The following is an 18,530-nucleotide window of genomic DNA, read 5'->3' on the forward strand; positions in this document are numbered from 1 at the left end:
TTTCACCTTAATCTCAAGAAGGAATAGTTGATTATGATTTGTCAACTTTTTTATAACAATGATGAATTTTTAATGACTTTTTCCTCATTTTATTTTGATTTTTTGATAGAAAGAACTTTTTATGACTTTTGTGGTTTCTCAATTGCATCAATTATATTTTCATTATGGATTTCCACTATCATTGAATTAGTTATTGCTAACTTTAGAAATTTTCTTTCTTTGTAAGATATCCTTATAGCCTTGTAATAGCTTTCCTCTGTGTTTTGCTGCTTTGCTATCTAAGAAGGTTATAAACAAGGTAAGTAATAACAATCTAATGCTTATGTGTATAGTATACAATATATAAAAATCTTGTACAAATTTTAAAATTAATAATTCTATCATAATTTACCATAATGGAATTACATGTTTAACTACATGAATTGTATTATATAGAACATCACACTATTAATCTTCAACATCATAAATAAGTATTTGTCTTACAAATTCTATCTTTTAAATCAAAGGAATTTTCTTAAAAAGAAAGAATGCTCCCAATTGTGTCCACCATCTAATAAGTCTTTTATTTAAAAAATCTCCATCAACAAAAGGAGTTTCATTGAAATTTGAAATGCGTTTATGAAAAGATTGGTTATGAGTTAAGTCTTTAGTGCTTCGTCTATTGTAAACACTACTCTTAGTCATGAAGCTTATATAGGTTTGAAGAAGTAAATATAGGGTTTGGTTAGCATTGAGATAAGTCTTTAGATACATTACTTTCCTTATCACAATACTTATTTGTGGGTATCCAACTAATAAAATCTAAATGATAGGGCTTTTTGTGTTGCGTCTTAAGCTCTCAAAGCGCCTCAGATAGCTTCAACTCCTGTATCATGAGGTGGGATGAATTTTTCAATATCTCTATCCAATTGATACAACGTATAATGAAATATAACAACTTTTATTACAAGTCAATATCTTTAGAGATAAAGAACACCATAATTAAAGAGAACACCCAAAATATTTAATTTTTATTAATCAAAGTCTTTTTGTTAAAAGGCCATTACCACTCTTGAAATAAAAAAAATAAAAAACTTGAGAATTATTACTAATTTTCTCATAAACAACTTGCCTAATTAAATAAAACTAACAAATTCAAAAAATTATATTATATGCATCAGTGTTATATATATATTTCTTCTTGTGTCATGAACGAAAGGTTCAAAAATTGGATAATTACATTTTTGAATTTTTTGATAAGCAAAGATCAATTTATAAATAAGCACTATCATGCAAAACAAGGAGAAGAGATAGTGAGGAGTGTATAAAAACAACAATAGACAAGCAAAATATTTAGGGTATATTTGATATTGTAGTAGTGATTATAGTTTAAAGTGTTTTTTATTTAGAAATATATTAAAATAATTTTTTTATTTTAAAAATATTATTTTTAATATCAGTGTATATATATATAATTTTAAATAAAAAAATCAAATTTTAATTGAACATGATTTAAAGGAAGTTTCCAATTAGACTTTTAGTCACTAAACAAGATAGATACACATATGTATCAGGCCCAGAAAACAAAGTAGCAACCGATACGTGTACATCAGAGCAAGAAACAAATTCAGATTCTCTGGACACGCCTTGCTTAGCCAAGACATCCGCCATGAAGTTGCCTTCGTAGCTTACATGACTAGAAAAGACACGATCCGAATCCTTGAAATATATCTCGAGATGCTGAGGAACATGTCGTCAAACTTTCATTGTCTATTGCCTGTTCTTCCCATCCATAATAGCTCAATAATATTCCTCTTTAGAAGCAATTAACTCTAGTGCTTTATGTACTGCCAATATTATAATTCTTTTTAATTATCGGATCAATATAATGTTTTTTCAATATAATTAAGGGTCTTAATTAATTTGAGCCCTGCATTATTAGAAAAATAGTATGTACTTAATGAATTTATTATGTTGATTAAAAAAACCTATTCATTCCGTACATAAAAATAAAAAATAAAAAAATCTGATAGAACTAATTTCTTTTATTATTACTTTATAACAAAGAATTCCGTCCATAAAAAAAAATACCAACAAAAATTTATGTTGACAAATAAAATTGCCGGGATAAATTATGTTCATAATTCAAATATTGGTTTAGAAGAACAACTTTTTGTCTCTTCTTTCTTACGTTTTCTCTTTATAAGTTCTTGATAAATAATTCTTTTTGTGTGTAGATAATATTATGGTTGCTTATTTTAAAAATTTATGTTGACATTGTTAATTTTTTTTCTTGTTTTTATGATATTATGGTGTTTAATCTTGTGTTTGATGGTGATAAAAAGTGATGCATTTGTGAATTTGATTTTTTGTTTTTGACATAGAATTTAAATGTAAGAAATACAAATTCAGTAATAACAATACTGAAAAATAAATAATTTTTTTAAAATTTTTTTGGATTTTAAATTTTTTTTATTTTCATTACCAATGGAATACCAACAAACATTTTTCTTTTTACAAAATTTATCTATAAAAAGAATTCAGCGATAAAAAAAACTTATTTACACTAAAAATACCTATGTAAAATTTTTGTGGATAAAATATTACTGATAGAAATATATTGTTTATCAACGAAAAACTTCCGTAGGTAAGCACCTTTTCTTTTCTTTGGCAATGCTAATAATCTCGTGGTTATAAAACTTATCCTCAAGTAAACCATTTAAACTATACATGATCATTGTTTAAGTAGAGATAAAAAAAAAAAGTACGTAGAAATCAAATAATATTAATGTACATTTTAACAAAAATTGACAGGCATGTAATTAGTAATATTATGAATTACCACATTAATTATATAAGAGAGAAGTTAAGTATTATGTAAGCCGTTGATTGTAAGTTGGTATCAGCAAATGCAGGCTCATCCAGCAAATGGTAAATTTGATGGCAAAAGATATTTTATGAGACGTTGCCACATCATGAGGAAAAGGAAAAGCACGTAGTGTGCTACATAGCTAGGGTTCACATCAGATAATTTTATAATTTTATGAGGGGGCATAGACGTGGTGCAGATGCATTGAATTGAAATTAACCCATAAACGGTCCCCCTTTCAACCCACAAACCTACGTGATTTTGACTCTAATGGCAAAGAAGAGCTTCGCGGGTTGTCGTTGTTTTTTAGGGTTAGCAAATGTGGGTCTTCAAAGGCATGTTGTTGGGTGCGGCGGACCCCTCACCGTGAGATGGTGCAATCCATCAAAGGTACTTCCATTAAATTCAAAACATGAAATTTGTAAATGTGGCTCAGCTCAAGTAGTCTATAATTAAGAAAGATTTTCTTAATGATAATGCCCAAGATACACAGTGAGAGGGAGAGGGAGAGAGGAAGAGGACAGTGACTTGTCCTGGGTTGGCCTAGAAAGGTAGAATTATGAAGAACAAGTGAGACAGTTGAGGTTGAGAATAATTGCAAAACGAGTCAAGCATGCACGAATAAAGCAGACTGTTTTCGCAGAAAGAGATCCAAAACTATTACTATTGAATTACCAGTTCAGCTAATACACATGAAAATCTATAGATACACAGAAATCTGTCACCCCTACATGGAAACAAAAATAGCATTTCTAGTAGAGAACAAGCTTTACGGATGTGCTCTCCATTTTGATTCTAATATTTCTTGTCATATGATGTGCTCTCCATTTTATTAACCAGCTAGGCCCAAATTTGTGCAAAGTTATCGGTGGTAAGAAGAAAATAATTCCTTAAAATGCCTAAACCAGTAACAACTTTGAACGAGGATACATGTTTTGATAATTGCATTTTGATTCAGTCTCCGATTTCCTTGCCTATTCCTTAATTAGGCTAAAATTAATTTACTTCAAATTCTCTAAGCTACGTTATATTTTTAATATATCTGACAACTACGTCAAACTTAGTGCAAGTTATAAAGAGTTGGTATTAGTTATATGTTAGGCATCGATTTTAATTAGATTCATGCCCGCATTACACAATAGTTGAATAATTTTTTTTTTTAAACTTTTTTAAAAAATATAAAGGTATTATGAAGTAAGAAATTTGATGCCACTATAATAAAAAAATCACTGAAATGATTGTAATGCCACTATAAAAAATTATACGACAACACCAACAGAGGTCGCATGCATTGCCTAAGAAACGACTCTGAAATCAAACCTAATAAAATATTATAAAGTGAGCATATCATACTTATATTTAAACGATTAATTTAATTTAATTAAAAAAATAAAATTCTTTTTAAAAACTCTAAATAAAAAAATAGTGACAATCCTATGAAAAAATAAAAAAATAACAAATTTCAATCTCCAATTCAATCAGATTCTGAATGATGAAATTAAAAAGAAATTAACATAATTAAAAAAGAAAAAAAACAAATGTACCAGCATCAATCTCATAAACCTAGGTTAATCTTTCTAAATTACAATCTATTAAATATTAGATTCGGATTGAATCAAGAGGTTCAATTTAATGTTAAAAAATAAAATTGGATTGAAAAGAATATCAATTAAAAAAAATTAGTTAGAGTTGTCTTGATAGTCTGATTAGCTTAGATCAGAGTTGTTTGATGTCATTAGAGCTTTCTTTTTGGTTTTTGCTCTAGATTTGTACACTAACATATTATCTCTGTTATAACCTAAATCTAGGTTATTCTCCAAAAATTTCTTTATTTATTTATTTTAAAAATAAAAATAAAAAATAAAATAAAGGCTGGCAACATAGAGAAAGCAGGCTAGGAAATCAAGCTGCAATTTTTAAAGGAAATTGAAGGATAATTGTTCCCTGTTATGCCCAAAAATAAAAATAAAAATACAAATTCAAGGTCAAATTAAATGATTATTGGATGAATTTGCATAAAAATTAAGTCTAAGGACATCATTACATGTTTAATAGGCCAATTTGATTTAATTATAGGCCAAATTAAATTTTAATTATGTTTAAGAATTAATTTGGGTCCAATTAAAGGATTTAATTAAGTGCAAGGACTTAATTGTACTTCAAATGGATCAAATTAATTTTATTTAGGGCTTAATTGGTGAAAAATTAAGTTTGGAGGCCTAATTTGGGTTTAATTGAGAAGATTAAAATTTTAAAAGACCAAATTTCATTTTTACCAAGTTATTTAATTGAAATTAGGGGCCAAATTGCAAGAAAATTAAAGTTTTTGGGTCAATCAGGGGTTAAATTAAAGAAATTCACAGTTAGGGACCAATTTGCAAAAGGTGCCGGACTATAGGAGCCTAATTGACAAAAACCTTAAAAGTTTAATGGTCAATTAGGGGTAAATTGCAACAATCCGAGACCAGGAACTAATGTGCAAAAGGCACGCAAATCCAGGGTCCCAATTGAAATTCAGCAAGGGTGTAATTGCATTAAATCAAAAGTTTAGGTCAATTAGGGGAACAATTGCATAAAAGGAAAAGTGGGAGGACTGCTTTGAACTTCAGAGAAATCCCTATTTAAAACTTAAAATGGCACCGTTTTGAGTTAAAAAAAAAGGAACCAGACGACGGATTGTGTGGTTACTATTCATTATCTTCTTTATTTTTCTTAAAAAAACTAGTCCAGTCATCTCCTTTGCATGTGCATTTAATACACTCAACGTCCATCAAATTTGCTAAACGGTGCACAAAACTGATCACCATACATCCCTCTATGTCTGGGTATGGTCTTCACCGGCTCACTAGCACATAAACGGACATGACACCACTCCAAAGAGGCCACCTCAGGCAACCTACAGCTGCAGTTCAATAATGCAACATGCCTACTTTGAGCCAATAATTGAGATCCTTCCCAATCGAATCAAGGGCTGAAATTTATTTTCTTGTGTAGATAAGATTGTCTTCTTCCACCGCCTATAAATAGAGGCTCTGTTGATGACCTAAGGGAGAAAAAAATCAAACTCAAAATTAGGCAAAAACCAACCTTCCCTATCGAATTTTCCTGCAACCACCACCACCACCGTTCCCTATCTTTTGGATGTTACCTCCACCTCAAGTGACCTCCAAAATATCTCATGTGGTGGTTACATCATTTCTCTCTCTCTTCTCTTTAAAAATCTTCTTCTCCACCACCGTGATCCTGGCTGCTATGACAGTAGCAGAGGCAGTGGCCACCACCTTGCCGTGAAGCTCCCTTCTTTTCTGAAAGCACTTAAGGTAACAGCTCTCTCCTCTCCCACTTTAACAGCTCCAACCGTTCATCTCTTCTTCCCCTTCGCAGGCCCCTGTTTCGTTTTCTTCTTCCATCAGCGACCGGAGCCAGCCATCGTTCTCTCCACCATCAGTCTCACCGTGCGCCGCAAGTCCGTCCGCCAACTCCCCAACGTCAGGTAAGCCTCCCTCTCTCTTCTTCATTTCTTTCTTTTTCTGCACATGAGATAGTGCGACGTGAATTAACGTTGCACTATCTCATGCAACTTAGTCACTAGGCTGCCAGTGACTACGTTATTTTGGGCTGGACCTGTCCTCACCAAGTTGGCTGGGCCAGGTCCAGCCCGTCCCAAAAAAAAACAATATGGCCAACACCAACCCACCTGTTTTTGGGTTTGTGTTTAGCCCAGCCCATATGTTTAAATAATATTTAATTAATTAATATATATATATAATAAAAAATAAATAAATAAATTTAAAAAATCCTATAAAAAAATTATGATTTTCTCAAATATTTTTCTACCAATTTTGCATAATATCGGGTTGTATATTTACACTGTAAAATACAAATCCGGTATTAAAATACTCAGTTTTCTCCAAAATGTTTCATAAAATTTTTTTTTTCAAAAAAAATATATTTTGTTGCATACGACCAAATCCTAAATTTTTTCAAGATATTTTTTCATTAAAAAAATATTTTTTTTCACATTTAAAAAATTAGATATCATAACCAATTTATGATTATCGTTTAGGATTTTGCCAACATGTCAAAAATCTTTTTCAACCTTTTTTTTTTTAGGGGTATAAATGTAGACTTTAATATTTATGGGGTGTAAAATTACACGATAAAATATACCCTCAGGTATTAAAGATACAAGGCGTAAATAGATACAAGGCGTAAATAAATGCAATGCTAAAATTCAGACTTTAGAATGATTAAGATTTAACCCGATAAGGTAGAAACTCCCTCATGAAGGGAGATCTGCTTTGAATTTTAGAAAAGACCAACGAATAGAAACTCAACCTAGAAAAACAATCAAACAACAATGCAACTTATCTTAGGTAGGGTGCACTGGGGGTGATGCGTCTTCCCTTTATACAACTAGTCCTTTATTCAGATTCTCGTAGACCATAGATTCTTAATGACCATAATAATAGGTGAAAACTCCTAAATATTAATCATAATTTTATGATTAAATCCAAAAACCCTTCCAACACACAACACCCGTCATTAGAAGGCACAACAAGAGCCTCCGTCATCGTCAAACGATGTCGTGCACCCCGCGACAATCTTCTCGCCTACTTTGGCTATAATATATGGCTTATATAAAGAAAAAAAACATGGATGACTCTATCAAAAACCATGATTGACTCGCGATCAGAGTTTGCTCGATGAGAACCTAGTCAAGACCCGATCATTAATTCATTGACATACTTTGAAATTTTTTAACAAAACAATATCATTTAAAAAAATTAAATAAATTTGGATATACTCAAGTTGACTCTCTTGACCCATAACTTGAGTCTGAGTTTTATAACTTTAAGGTAAGAAAACATGCAACTAGAATGTACTTTATGTGTGTGTGTGTGTATATATATATCAAAGTAACTTAAAAAAAATATAACAAAGTTTCCAAACTAAAATTTTTATTGTTTGATTCTCCCATATAAAATCTTCCCAATTTTTGGAATAGAACGTCAAATTCTTCAAAACAGATGCTAGCTTATTGTATGCTATTTGCAATTTAGATGAAAAAAATTAATGAACCTGAATTATGCAATGGTTAATAATTTAAGGAGCTAATTAAGAAAAATTAGTTTGGTGTACTAGTTGAGAATAGTTTGAAAAATAGGAAACTAATTTTGAGGTTGTTTTATTTTCTTCGTACAAAGATTACGAAAAGAATGCAATTTCAAAAATATCTAAATAGATGATGATCATAAATTTAAATTAATAGATTATATAAGTTCAAAAGCAGGATCTAGTGCAAAACTTCAAAGAGTTGGTTTAATGATTAAGAAAGTTTGTTACCTTACTAGTACTTCACTTTTTATGATAAGAATTTACAGATTAATTCAAAAAAGATTTATTAAATTACTTTCAATCTACGCATGAGAGGGTGTCTTTAAAATCAAACGGAGGATAATATTTTTATTATTGAATTAAACAAAGCTTTAGTATAAGATAAATTTCATCATAAATACATCAATTACTTGAACTTGGAAAATGATATGAGAATATTAGAACATGAAAAACAATAAAATAAAAACAAAAAGAATGTCAAGTATTAAAAAAAAAAAAAAAAGGAAGAGAAAGGGTGTACTTGTAACAGGGCTAGATAGAGAGAAGAGAATAGCACGTACATTCATTCGTGAAAATCTTGGGAAACATTACTGAGGACCCCTTCACATGCATCAGAGATAAAAACAACCAACAGCTATAAAGAACCAGCACCAACTACTTGTACCTGGTCCTGGAGAGAGAGAGAGAGAGAGAGAGAGAGAGAGACGTATGTATGTACGTACACAAAGCTGGATAAATACGTCTATCATCACTCTTCCTTCACAGATTCTACTATATAAAGTAGATTTTGACTTATAGATCATACACCTCATGTACATATGCAACAACAGAGGCACCATCAGAATTATAGATCATACACCTCATGCATTTTACCATCAGAATCTAGAGACTAACATGACTTTTTTTTTTTTTTTGATTTACGTGGGGTGTCCGGGCTAGCTTACGCGCACCACGACTAATCCCCACAGCCCACTGAACACCCTGCAAACCCAGCAGGCAGGTAAGGCAGCGCGGGGCTGACAGGCATGCAACTCCAAGGCTCGAACCCGTGACAGCAGAAGGCGCAAGACGCCATTCCACCGCTGGCCGTTGCCTTGGGTGCAACTAACATGACTTTTATTGATGGGATTACAGAAAGTTATTATTTGTTGAGAAACTCATCGTTGAGTATTTCTGTTTTGTTGGTTATTTTATTAATAATGCAATCACTCATAAATTTACCAATTAAAAAAAAACCAAACAAAAAAAAAATTACTTACATCATTTCATTAATGTTTCAATTAGTAAAGTTGGAATATCACCAATAAAAAAGCCATATATAATTTTATTAATAATTTATTTTATTATAAGTGATGAAATGAACCTATCAAAATTAAATAGTATTAATGATATTTCCAGTAATTTTTCAAAACTCTTTAAAATATATTAGTACAATTTATTGTAATTTATTATAAAAAATTTTGCATGCGAGATGGAGACGAAGATCTATATCTGTAGAGAGAAGGTGAACCTTCATTGTTGTCCATTCGTCCCAAGCAAATAATAATGGTGATACTTATAACTATATGGGATTAATTTCTTTTTAATTGTATTTTCTTTCTACAAATAATACCATGATAAGTATACATAGACGTGCAATAATTGATGGTGGTTGTTTTTTATGATAATCAAGACTTTAATTAATGATATTAGTGCCATTGAATAATTAATAACAAACTAGAAGAGAAGACTATAGAGTCTATAAATACAAAAAGGGAAAGTAAATCCTCAACAACCTGTACTAAGAAATAATGAATAAATTGTAAGTGAGGTTCTCGTCTAGTGATGGGAGGGGCTTATCTCCTTTCTCCACATTTGGGTTCGAACCTCACCATGCACGCCTGTCACCCCCGCGGTGTCTTACCTGCTCACTGGGCTTACAGGATGTTCAGTGGGCCGTGAGGATTAGTCATGGTGTGCGTAAGCTGGCCCGGACACCCCACGTAAATCAAAAAAAAAAAAAAAATTACTTGTTGGTCCATTTCTACCTCTGAGCATATCCTTTCAATAAATTACTTGCAGTCAGCATCAATAGATAAAAACTAGGCGTTGAAAAATTAACTCGAAAGCTACACTTCAACTCAGCACCTCATCTTCAAAAACCAATTTGTTTTTTTATTGGAAAAAGAAGAAGAAAAGATGTACTTGGTTTTAGCGAATGAAATTAACAAGATAATTATAATTAATTGCAAAATTCTAAAAAACTAAATAAAATAGATGTTGTACTTGGAATCTTGGTCAAATCAATTCGGTTATAATGCATGGAGATTCTCTACTGCATGTCCAGTCTCCTTGACGAGGTCACTCCTTGAATTGATAACTGGCTTTACTGTTAGCATCCATCGTAATAATAACGAGAGAAAAACGTGCGACGTCCAGGTGATAAGAAAGAAGAACATAGTTGCCTTCGTGATTGAATGGATGAACTTCATTTTGTTCTTATATAATCATCAATGTTTCGATTTCTACTCACACAGTTTCAAATTTTGCAACGTTACCGTTGAAATCTCACTTTTTAAAGAAGAAATTTTGTAGGTTTTTAAGTGTTTTTGTGAGATATTATAGATGAACGGGTTTGAGAGGGACAAAAAAAAAAGGATTTATTTGGTGGGTAAAATTGAAACTTTAACTAGTACAAGTCTTAAGAGCTATAGGGGCAAATTTTAAACTATGAGAAAAGAAGGGGAACATTGATAAATCCATGAGAACGAAAATGTAGAATGAACTCGAAAATTGTATTAGAGAGATACAATTTATCTCTAGAATATTGTGAAGAGATTATGTACATTGTTTGTTTTGATATGTTTTAGAATATAAAACTAGATAATTGGTTCATCCTATGCTACGAGTTGAATTATTTTTTTAACATAAAAAAATCTAGGCGATACTAATGTTTTTTTCTAATAAAAGAAATATTAAACCTTGTGGGGATCTGATCGACTTAGCGGGTCTAATAATGATTTGGATGACTTGCCAAAACATAGTTTAACTTAAAATAGATATTCAAGATGATATTTTTTAAATATTAAGATGATAATATATTAAATCGATTCGGGTCAACCTAAGTTAACCCGCCAATCTACATGACATGGTATAATAGACCATGATATATAACCTCATAAAAATATAATTAAAATAAATTATGAAGCCTGATTTTCAATTAACTTAATATTAAATGGTGAAATTAAAAAAAATAAACAAAAAAATGATTCGAATAAACTTGGCTTAACCTGCTAGACCTGTAATACAAGTCATGAGATCGAGATAATTCAATAGAATTCAAATTGAAACAAATTATCAAGTTCAATCCCAAATCAACCTAGTGTTGAAAGATGAAATTAAAAAAGAATAACATTGATTAAAAGGATAAAAATATAACTTGAGTTAATCCATCAAACTTGTGAACCAAATCATGAGACAAGGATAATTTAATAGAAAATAAAATGAAACAAATAACAAAACCTAATTTTTAATTAACAGAATGTTGAATGATGATATTGAGAGAAACAAATTCAACTAGAAAATGGAAAAAAAGAACTTGATTCAACTAATCAATTAACTTTTCAAACCAGCGATCCAAGTCATGAGACTAGAATAACCTTATAAAAAATAAATTAAAAAATAATTATAAAGTTCAATTTCCAATAGATCTAATTTTGAAAAAAGAAATTGAAATTGTAAAATCCATTAAAAAATAACACAAGAAAACAACTCGAGTCAATTTGAATTAACCTGTCAAACCCGAAACTCAAATCATAAGATGAGAATAACCTCATAGAAAGTAAATAAAAAAATCAAGTAATCTAATTCCCTATCAACCCAGTATTTAATGATAAAATTTTAAAAAAAATCAATTAAAAAAAACTTGAGTATATATAGTTAACTAGTCAAACATGCAGTTTAGATCATGAGACTGAAATAACTTTATAAAAATAAATTAAAAATAAATAATGAAGTCTAATTTTCATTAAATTTAATGTTGAAAGATGAAATTAAAATAACAAAGAAAAATAAAAACAAAGAAAAAATAAAAATATTATTTTAATAAAAAGTGTTATAGCGGTACAATGAAAACCATCTTCTTCTTCTTTTTTTTTAAAATTTTTTTTTTATTAGTTTTCATTTTTTTATGTCCAAAATTAATATTTGATTAAGGGTTACCTTTTTCTTTGAAAGCAAATCAGCTAGTCATTCTCCTCCTTGGTGCTTGCAAGTTGCATTTAATGTTATTTTCAATGTATGTAATTATAAGCTTCGTGCTGTTGATTTTCAACATGTTCATCGAGAGAAGAATAAAGCAGCGGATAGTATTGCCAAGTAAGGATTCTTTTGAGATATTGATATAGTATCCTAGGTTTATATAAAAGCATTTCGGAACCTGCAAGTGATGTTATTGTTAAGAGTTATAGAGATCTTAATCCTTATGTTAAAATACATTTTTTCTTAATGCAAATGAATTATGGAACATTACTTAAATTAATGTTATTTTCACCTAGTCAAGGCACAAACACAATAGTTGCAGTAACTATGCAAAATATAATAATGGCAAGCATATTATGTTGAAGAGAACTCCATGTTAATTCTGACATCTCAATACTCTAAATCAGAATGAATCTCAAATCAAGTATTGTCAAGCCGTGAAGAGCGGAGAGTATGTATAATTCCTTTTCTGATGTTCTTCAAAGGCCTCTGTCTAATGGTAAATCTTTATCCTAACTTCCATTAAATATATACTTAAAATTCATCGAGTTGTTTATAAATAGAGTAATATTTTTTTTAAGAAAATAAAATAAAATTTTATATTTATATACGATATTTCTTCACTTGAGATACTAAAAAACTTCGAGTATGAGTCAATTCAATAATGGAAAATCATTTTTCATTTTTCTTTTATTTTCTTTTTCTAGTTTTTTTTTCACCAATTAAAAATTAAAAAATATGTTCAGAATTTTTTCACTAAAAAAAATTGAAATACATCAACATTATAACTATTTTTTCATAAAATAATCAAACCATTAAAGGGACTCTTTCAAAAGTTCAGATGTTCCTCTAGTCGGCAGTTTAAAAAAAAATTAGTACAAGAGTTTTTCTTTATCATAAGAATGTTTTGCCCTCCACACAAGTATCGTATATCTTTTAGAACTCAAATTAAAAAAATTTAGATCATCTTTTTATATGCTATAACTTTTTAAAAGTATTTGGATGAAAGTTTTGGATTATTAAGGTATTCAATGTTATTTACCGAACACATTAAATTTGCTATTTTTGTAGTAGCCCGTAATAGTGCAAGGTAAATTCTAAAATTTAGCTTGGAGACTAATCTCCAGTAATACCACTTGAAGAATTTAGCTATTAAAGAACAAAATTATTTATTAGGAGAGAACTATAATCTTATTTGATTGTTTCTTTACCATTCTTCATCGGTTACTATTTAGTTGTATATTTTGGATTCAAACTTTACTTATACAATTAATGACCTCTTAAGATCTTCTGATAGCATCAAATTATGCTGTAATAAGAAATTTTATGTATTTTTTTTGTATCAAATCAATTTTTTTTTCTAAGTTTATTCTTTTATTCTTTTTTCTTTTTTGTCGTATCTTGTATTTTGCTATGGCCATTAGCTTTATGGTCTTTTCAATATACTCCTAATGATTATTTAAAAAAAAATTAAACCATAATTTCCAATAATTATCTTAATATTTGTATTTGTGATAATCTAATTCTAAAATATTTATTTTAATTTATTCAAATTAAAAATTTATACTTTATTAGCTCAAAAAAGTGAATCTTTCATATTATATTTTCAATAAAAGTAAATTTATGAGGCTGACTTTAACCAAATATAAAAATATTAAAAAAATTAATATTTTATATTGCTAAAAATGCATGAATAAAAAAAAGAATTTTATTTTCCATCATTTTAGATTTTTTTATTTGAAAATAGTAAAAACTAGAAGAAGAAAAATATGAAGGACCTCAAAAATATATTTTCAAACTCTAGATGAGAAAATATTATATTCGGAAAAGAAGTTCCAATTTTATAGAAAATTAAAGTATTACTAAGTTCGGACAACATATTTTTTAGAATCTCCGTAGTTTTTCTTTTGCAAGCTTTTTATTATTTTCCATAGAAAGATGGTGAGAATTATACAATATTCTTCTTTTACATACAAGCACTTCTAGTAAAGTGAAATATTAAAATTATTTCTTAACATTTTTTTAATTTGGTTAGTGTGATGATTTTTTTTTAATTAGAAATATGAAATATTTCTTTCCATTAATAAGTATAATATTTTTTATGATAATTTTAAATTTGATATTTTTTTGGGAAATAAAGATATCATTTAATCGGTTTATGTATTAATGAGATAGAATCCATTTCTAGATAATCTTAAAAAAACATCTCTAAATGAATTTATGCATTAAAATGAATTTAATATATTTCCCAAGTACTAATCTCAAAATTTAAAGTAAAAAGTTAAAAAAAAAAAGAAGAAGAAAAAGAAATCAAGCTTCTTTAATCATTAAATCAATCTCTTAACATTACATAAAACCATATATCTCTTGAGGTTAACTTGTCCCGATGATTCACGAGAGGTTTTCCCTCTCCCATTAATTGATGCTAACAAAGTCACGAAACTCGGACCACAAAAATGATCCTAGCAGACTAATAATTAACATTTGAACTGCATTGCTTGTTGAGAAAACATGCATAATTTCCATAAATCACTCTCTTCTGGACATAAAAATTGCTAGTATTGGTCAAGTTGCATAAAATTATTCAATTTATGAATTATAACCTTAAAAATTAATTTGGAGATTTTCATAAATTTTCAATTAAACATACATAATTAGGTTATAAATCATGGTAAAAACATTTCATAAACCTTATATTATCGAATTACTAACTTAAAACCATTATTCAAAATATCAGAAAAAAAATTGTTACCTATGTTCTTCAGTTACAGGTGAGGGAGATGGATCAACACAATAAAATAACACTTGAGATTAGAAAAGTTAGGTTAGAATTGTTTAGCGTAACTTAAATTGCAACAAAAAAAACAAAAACTTTAAATTAATTACCTGAGCTATAGAAGAAAAGAATGCAAAACCTAACTTGTTTATAGAAAAGGGGTAAATCAGGATATTCGATGGTGATGATGATGGGTCTGGTGCAATGTTGCCATGGGTCTGTGTTTTTGTTGGTTTACATAGAAATATTAAAACTGTTAAAATGAAGGAGAAGAAGATTGAGAAAAGAAATTAGGGATGTTGAATATGAATGCGAAGATGATGAACAGTTTGGGATAAAGGAAGATGAAATCGATGAAGAGAGGGTGATTTTTCAACTGTTAGGAATCAATATTGTTATTAGGGATGAAGGATACACTGGAAGAGTAGAAGTAAATTTGTTTTCAGCTGTAATTGGTTTTGTTGGTCTCTGTATTTCGGTGTGGGGGGAGAAAACAAAAATAAACAGTTCAGATTTTATACAATCAACGATCTACATAATTTTAGTTTTATATTAACATTTAAATTTTTATTTTTTCAATTAGCAATGAAAAATCCTTTGTTAAATTCAACGTAAAGTTTGTAACGGATTATCCATTGTTAAAATCCATTGTTAATATTAAAAAAATAATATATATGTAATTCGTTGCAAATCTATTACTGAATTGAGCAATGAAATTATCCATTGCTAAATTTAGACGAGCAACTTAGGTGCTAATAGCCTGTATTTTTTGTAGTGTAGATACTAAAGTTGAAAAAAAAATAATTAAATCATATGAGAGATAGCATGTGTGTGTGTTTTTTATTTTTATTTTTTTGTTAAAACTATTCCTAAAAAACTTCTGTTTGTAACCTTTGACTAATACTGATGACCACCCCCCCCCCCCCCCCCCCAGCTATCACCCCCTCTCATAATATTTATTTATGGGGAGTCAATGATTAGTTTACAGTTGTAGATGTGAGAGAGAAGAAAGATATCACAGCATCAAAGTGTATTCAACAATTAATCTCACAGCAAAAAAAACCTTATTATTACCATAATTATTTCTGTCACTTCATTAAACATAATTATCAAAGATCTTAGGAGGTGTTCAGGAACTTTCCAAAACAAACCAAGAACTTGTGAAAGCAAGCCAAGATGGTACTTTGAGAAGCCGAAGCCACTCTCATCTGACCAGAACTTGTGACCATGTCAGCCTTCACTTTCAGATGGGTCAGCCCCACTTGTCCAGTGATCACACCACAACTCTTCCTCTTCCTTTATAGGCCCACCCTCCTCACATCCCACATACAAACCCCCTCCTCCTCCCCCACTCCAGATCTTCCTCTCCGTCTCTGGAGTGCCTCTTTGAAGTTGAACCCTCCTCCCTTCCTTTTTCTTGTTAAACCTCCTCAACACCAGCCCTAAAACTATTATATATATAGTTCAGTGATTCATGGATAAGATTGAAAGAGAGACTCATGACTTTATGAGTGTGGAATCCTTCTCTCAGCTTCCATTCATTCGCCCCGCACCCGTCAAAGAAAAGGCCATTCGCCTCTTCGGCATAGAATTCGGCAGCAACAACGACAGTCCAGCAGCTGACGAGTCTGAGTCAGCCGAAACTAATGAAGACACCGTAAAAGAAAGCGAGAGTAGCGACAACAACCGAAGATTTGAATGCCATTACTGTTGCAGAAACTTCCCTACTTCTCAAGCCTTAGGTGGCCACCAAAACGCGCACAAAAGAGAGCGTCAGCACGCGAAACGTGCCCACCTCCAGTCGGCCATGGCTCACAACAGCCTTGCAGATGCACACTATTATGGCCTTTTAAACTACAGGATAGATTCAACTCCGAGCTCAGCCATGACTTATCCTTCATGGAATAGCCACTCTAACACTAGTAGGTTTTACGGCAATCATGGCTCCTATTCACAACAACCTATCAATGGAAGTCCATTAGGCTTGTGGCGGATCCCGGCTGTTCATGGTGGTGGTACTTTCCATCATAGTGACCGTTCGATGAATCATCCATTACCATTATTTGCAGGTGAGGAATTGAAACCCTCACCGGCCGGTACTGGTTCAAGCTCGCAAGGGCGGTATGGTTATGATTCCAAGCCGAGCGCGCAAGACCATGTTAGTTTAGATCTTCATCTGTAATTTGATAACTAGGATAAAAGAGAGAATTTGAGATTTTTCCTAAGATGGTCATCAAAGCTTTTAATGTGCAAAATGAGGCAATTCTTCTAAGGAGAGACTCATGACCACTAGTGTTATCTTGAGGCAATCTTCTACCTTCTTCTGACTTAGTATTAATTTCTTTTGTAAATGAAATGATTTACGTACGTGCTCTTGAATCGAACCCAAAAACACAAGTATAATAAATATCACAACATGAGCTGAGGTTTGCGCAGGACTAGATAGGTTCCTTGATGCTTTCGCTAATGGTAGCTAGTTTATTAGTATTCATGTATCATTTTGGAAACACTCTCCAGCTGATTTTAAAGGGTAAAATTCGTTGATTTAGTCATTGAAAGTAAGAGAACCATCTTCAAAATTCTTATCTAGCAGTGCAAATATAAGGCTCTTTTTCATTGTTAAGTGTGATTGGAGGTTCACACAGTACCCTAGCCTGAACAAACCTTGTTCAGTGCAATCTCTGTCTTTCTACAGAATTGGTCACACGTGTGAGGAATATAAATACATATATATTCAAAACTGGGTATCTGTAGTGAGTGCATGAAACATCTGTGGATAAACACGTGTGTGTATATCTATTTGTTGTCTAGACATGTGGGAGTAACGAGAGAGGTTGGTTCGATACAGTGCAAGAGTGCTTTAACAGTGATGAGGGAAATCAGGTGATAAGGTTTTGATGTCTCTTCTGCACAACTTGCAGAAAGAAAATGATATTTCCATGGCATTTTCAGGGAGCATATCTATAGCTCGCCAAACTCCAATGCAATTTCTCCTCTTGTTTTCCTTTCCCTTTTTTTTTTTTTTAATTCACCATGTGTTTGATGTTTCAATAAATGTGTGTCTGAGAGAGAGAGAGAGAGATTTTTATTTTTTTAATTTATGTGTACGTGCCTATCAAACTTTAAATGATGCTCATGTCTGCTTAAAGATTTGAGTGGATCCTCCTCTAACGAGACTTGAAGCTAAGGAAACAAAGGTGGCAGTTTTAAGACCACAGATAAATTGTTCTAGAGGAGCAGCAAAATCCCCAAAATCTTCACCATCCTAGACTGAGATCGCATATGTTTTGTACAGTGGAATCTCGGTCATTGAGCGATAGATTAAGATTAAATGTCTATGATATTATATTGAACATGCACATGATGATTATTGGGGTGGCAGAATGAAGAAATGAAATCATTTGATTTATAAAATGACACGATCCAGCCATTATTAAAGTCAAATCTAGTGTGATGTTAGATGCAAGGTAGAGAAGTAGAGAAAATTAATGTTGGACATGGTTCACTCTTCTTTAACTGTTGCAGGGGACACAATTTTCAGTGTTCTGA

General features: G+C 30.8%; 1 protein-coding gene across 1 annotated transcript; it reads left to right on the forward strand.

The window, feature by feature from the left end:
• The first annotated feature begins 16,277 nt into the window (after positions 1-16,277).
• Positions 16,278-17,350, forward strand: LOC105141532 (zinc finger protein 8-like). Its single transcript, XM_011048777.1, has one exon. It carries the CDS (start codon positions 16,456-16,458, stop codon positions 17,161-17,163), a length of 708 nt encoding a protein of 235 aa, XP_011047079.1. The 5' UTR covers positions 16,278-16,455; the 3' UTR covers positions 17,164-17,350.
• The last annotated feature ends 1,180 nt before the right edge of the window (positions 17,351-18,530 follow it).

The sequence above is a fragment of the Populus euphratica genome, unplaced genomic scaffold, assembly GCF_000495115.2.
Source record: "Populus euphratica unplaced genomic scaffold, PopEup_1.0 scaffold124.1, whole genome shotgun sequence".
NCBI lineage: Eukaryota > Viridiplantae > Streptophyta > Magnoliopsida > Malpighiales > Salicaceae > Populus > Populus euphratica.

Coding starts and splice junctions, on each gene's coding strand:
- LOC105141532 (XM_011048777.1), top strand. CDS start 16,456: ATGGATAAGATTGAAAGAGAGACTCATGACTTTATGAGTGTGGAATCC.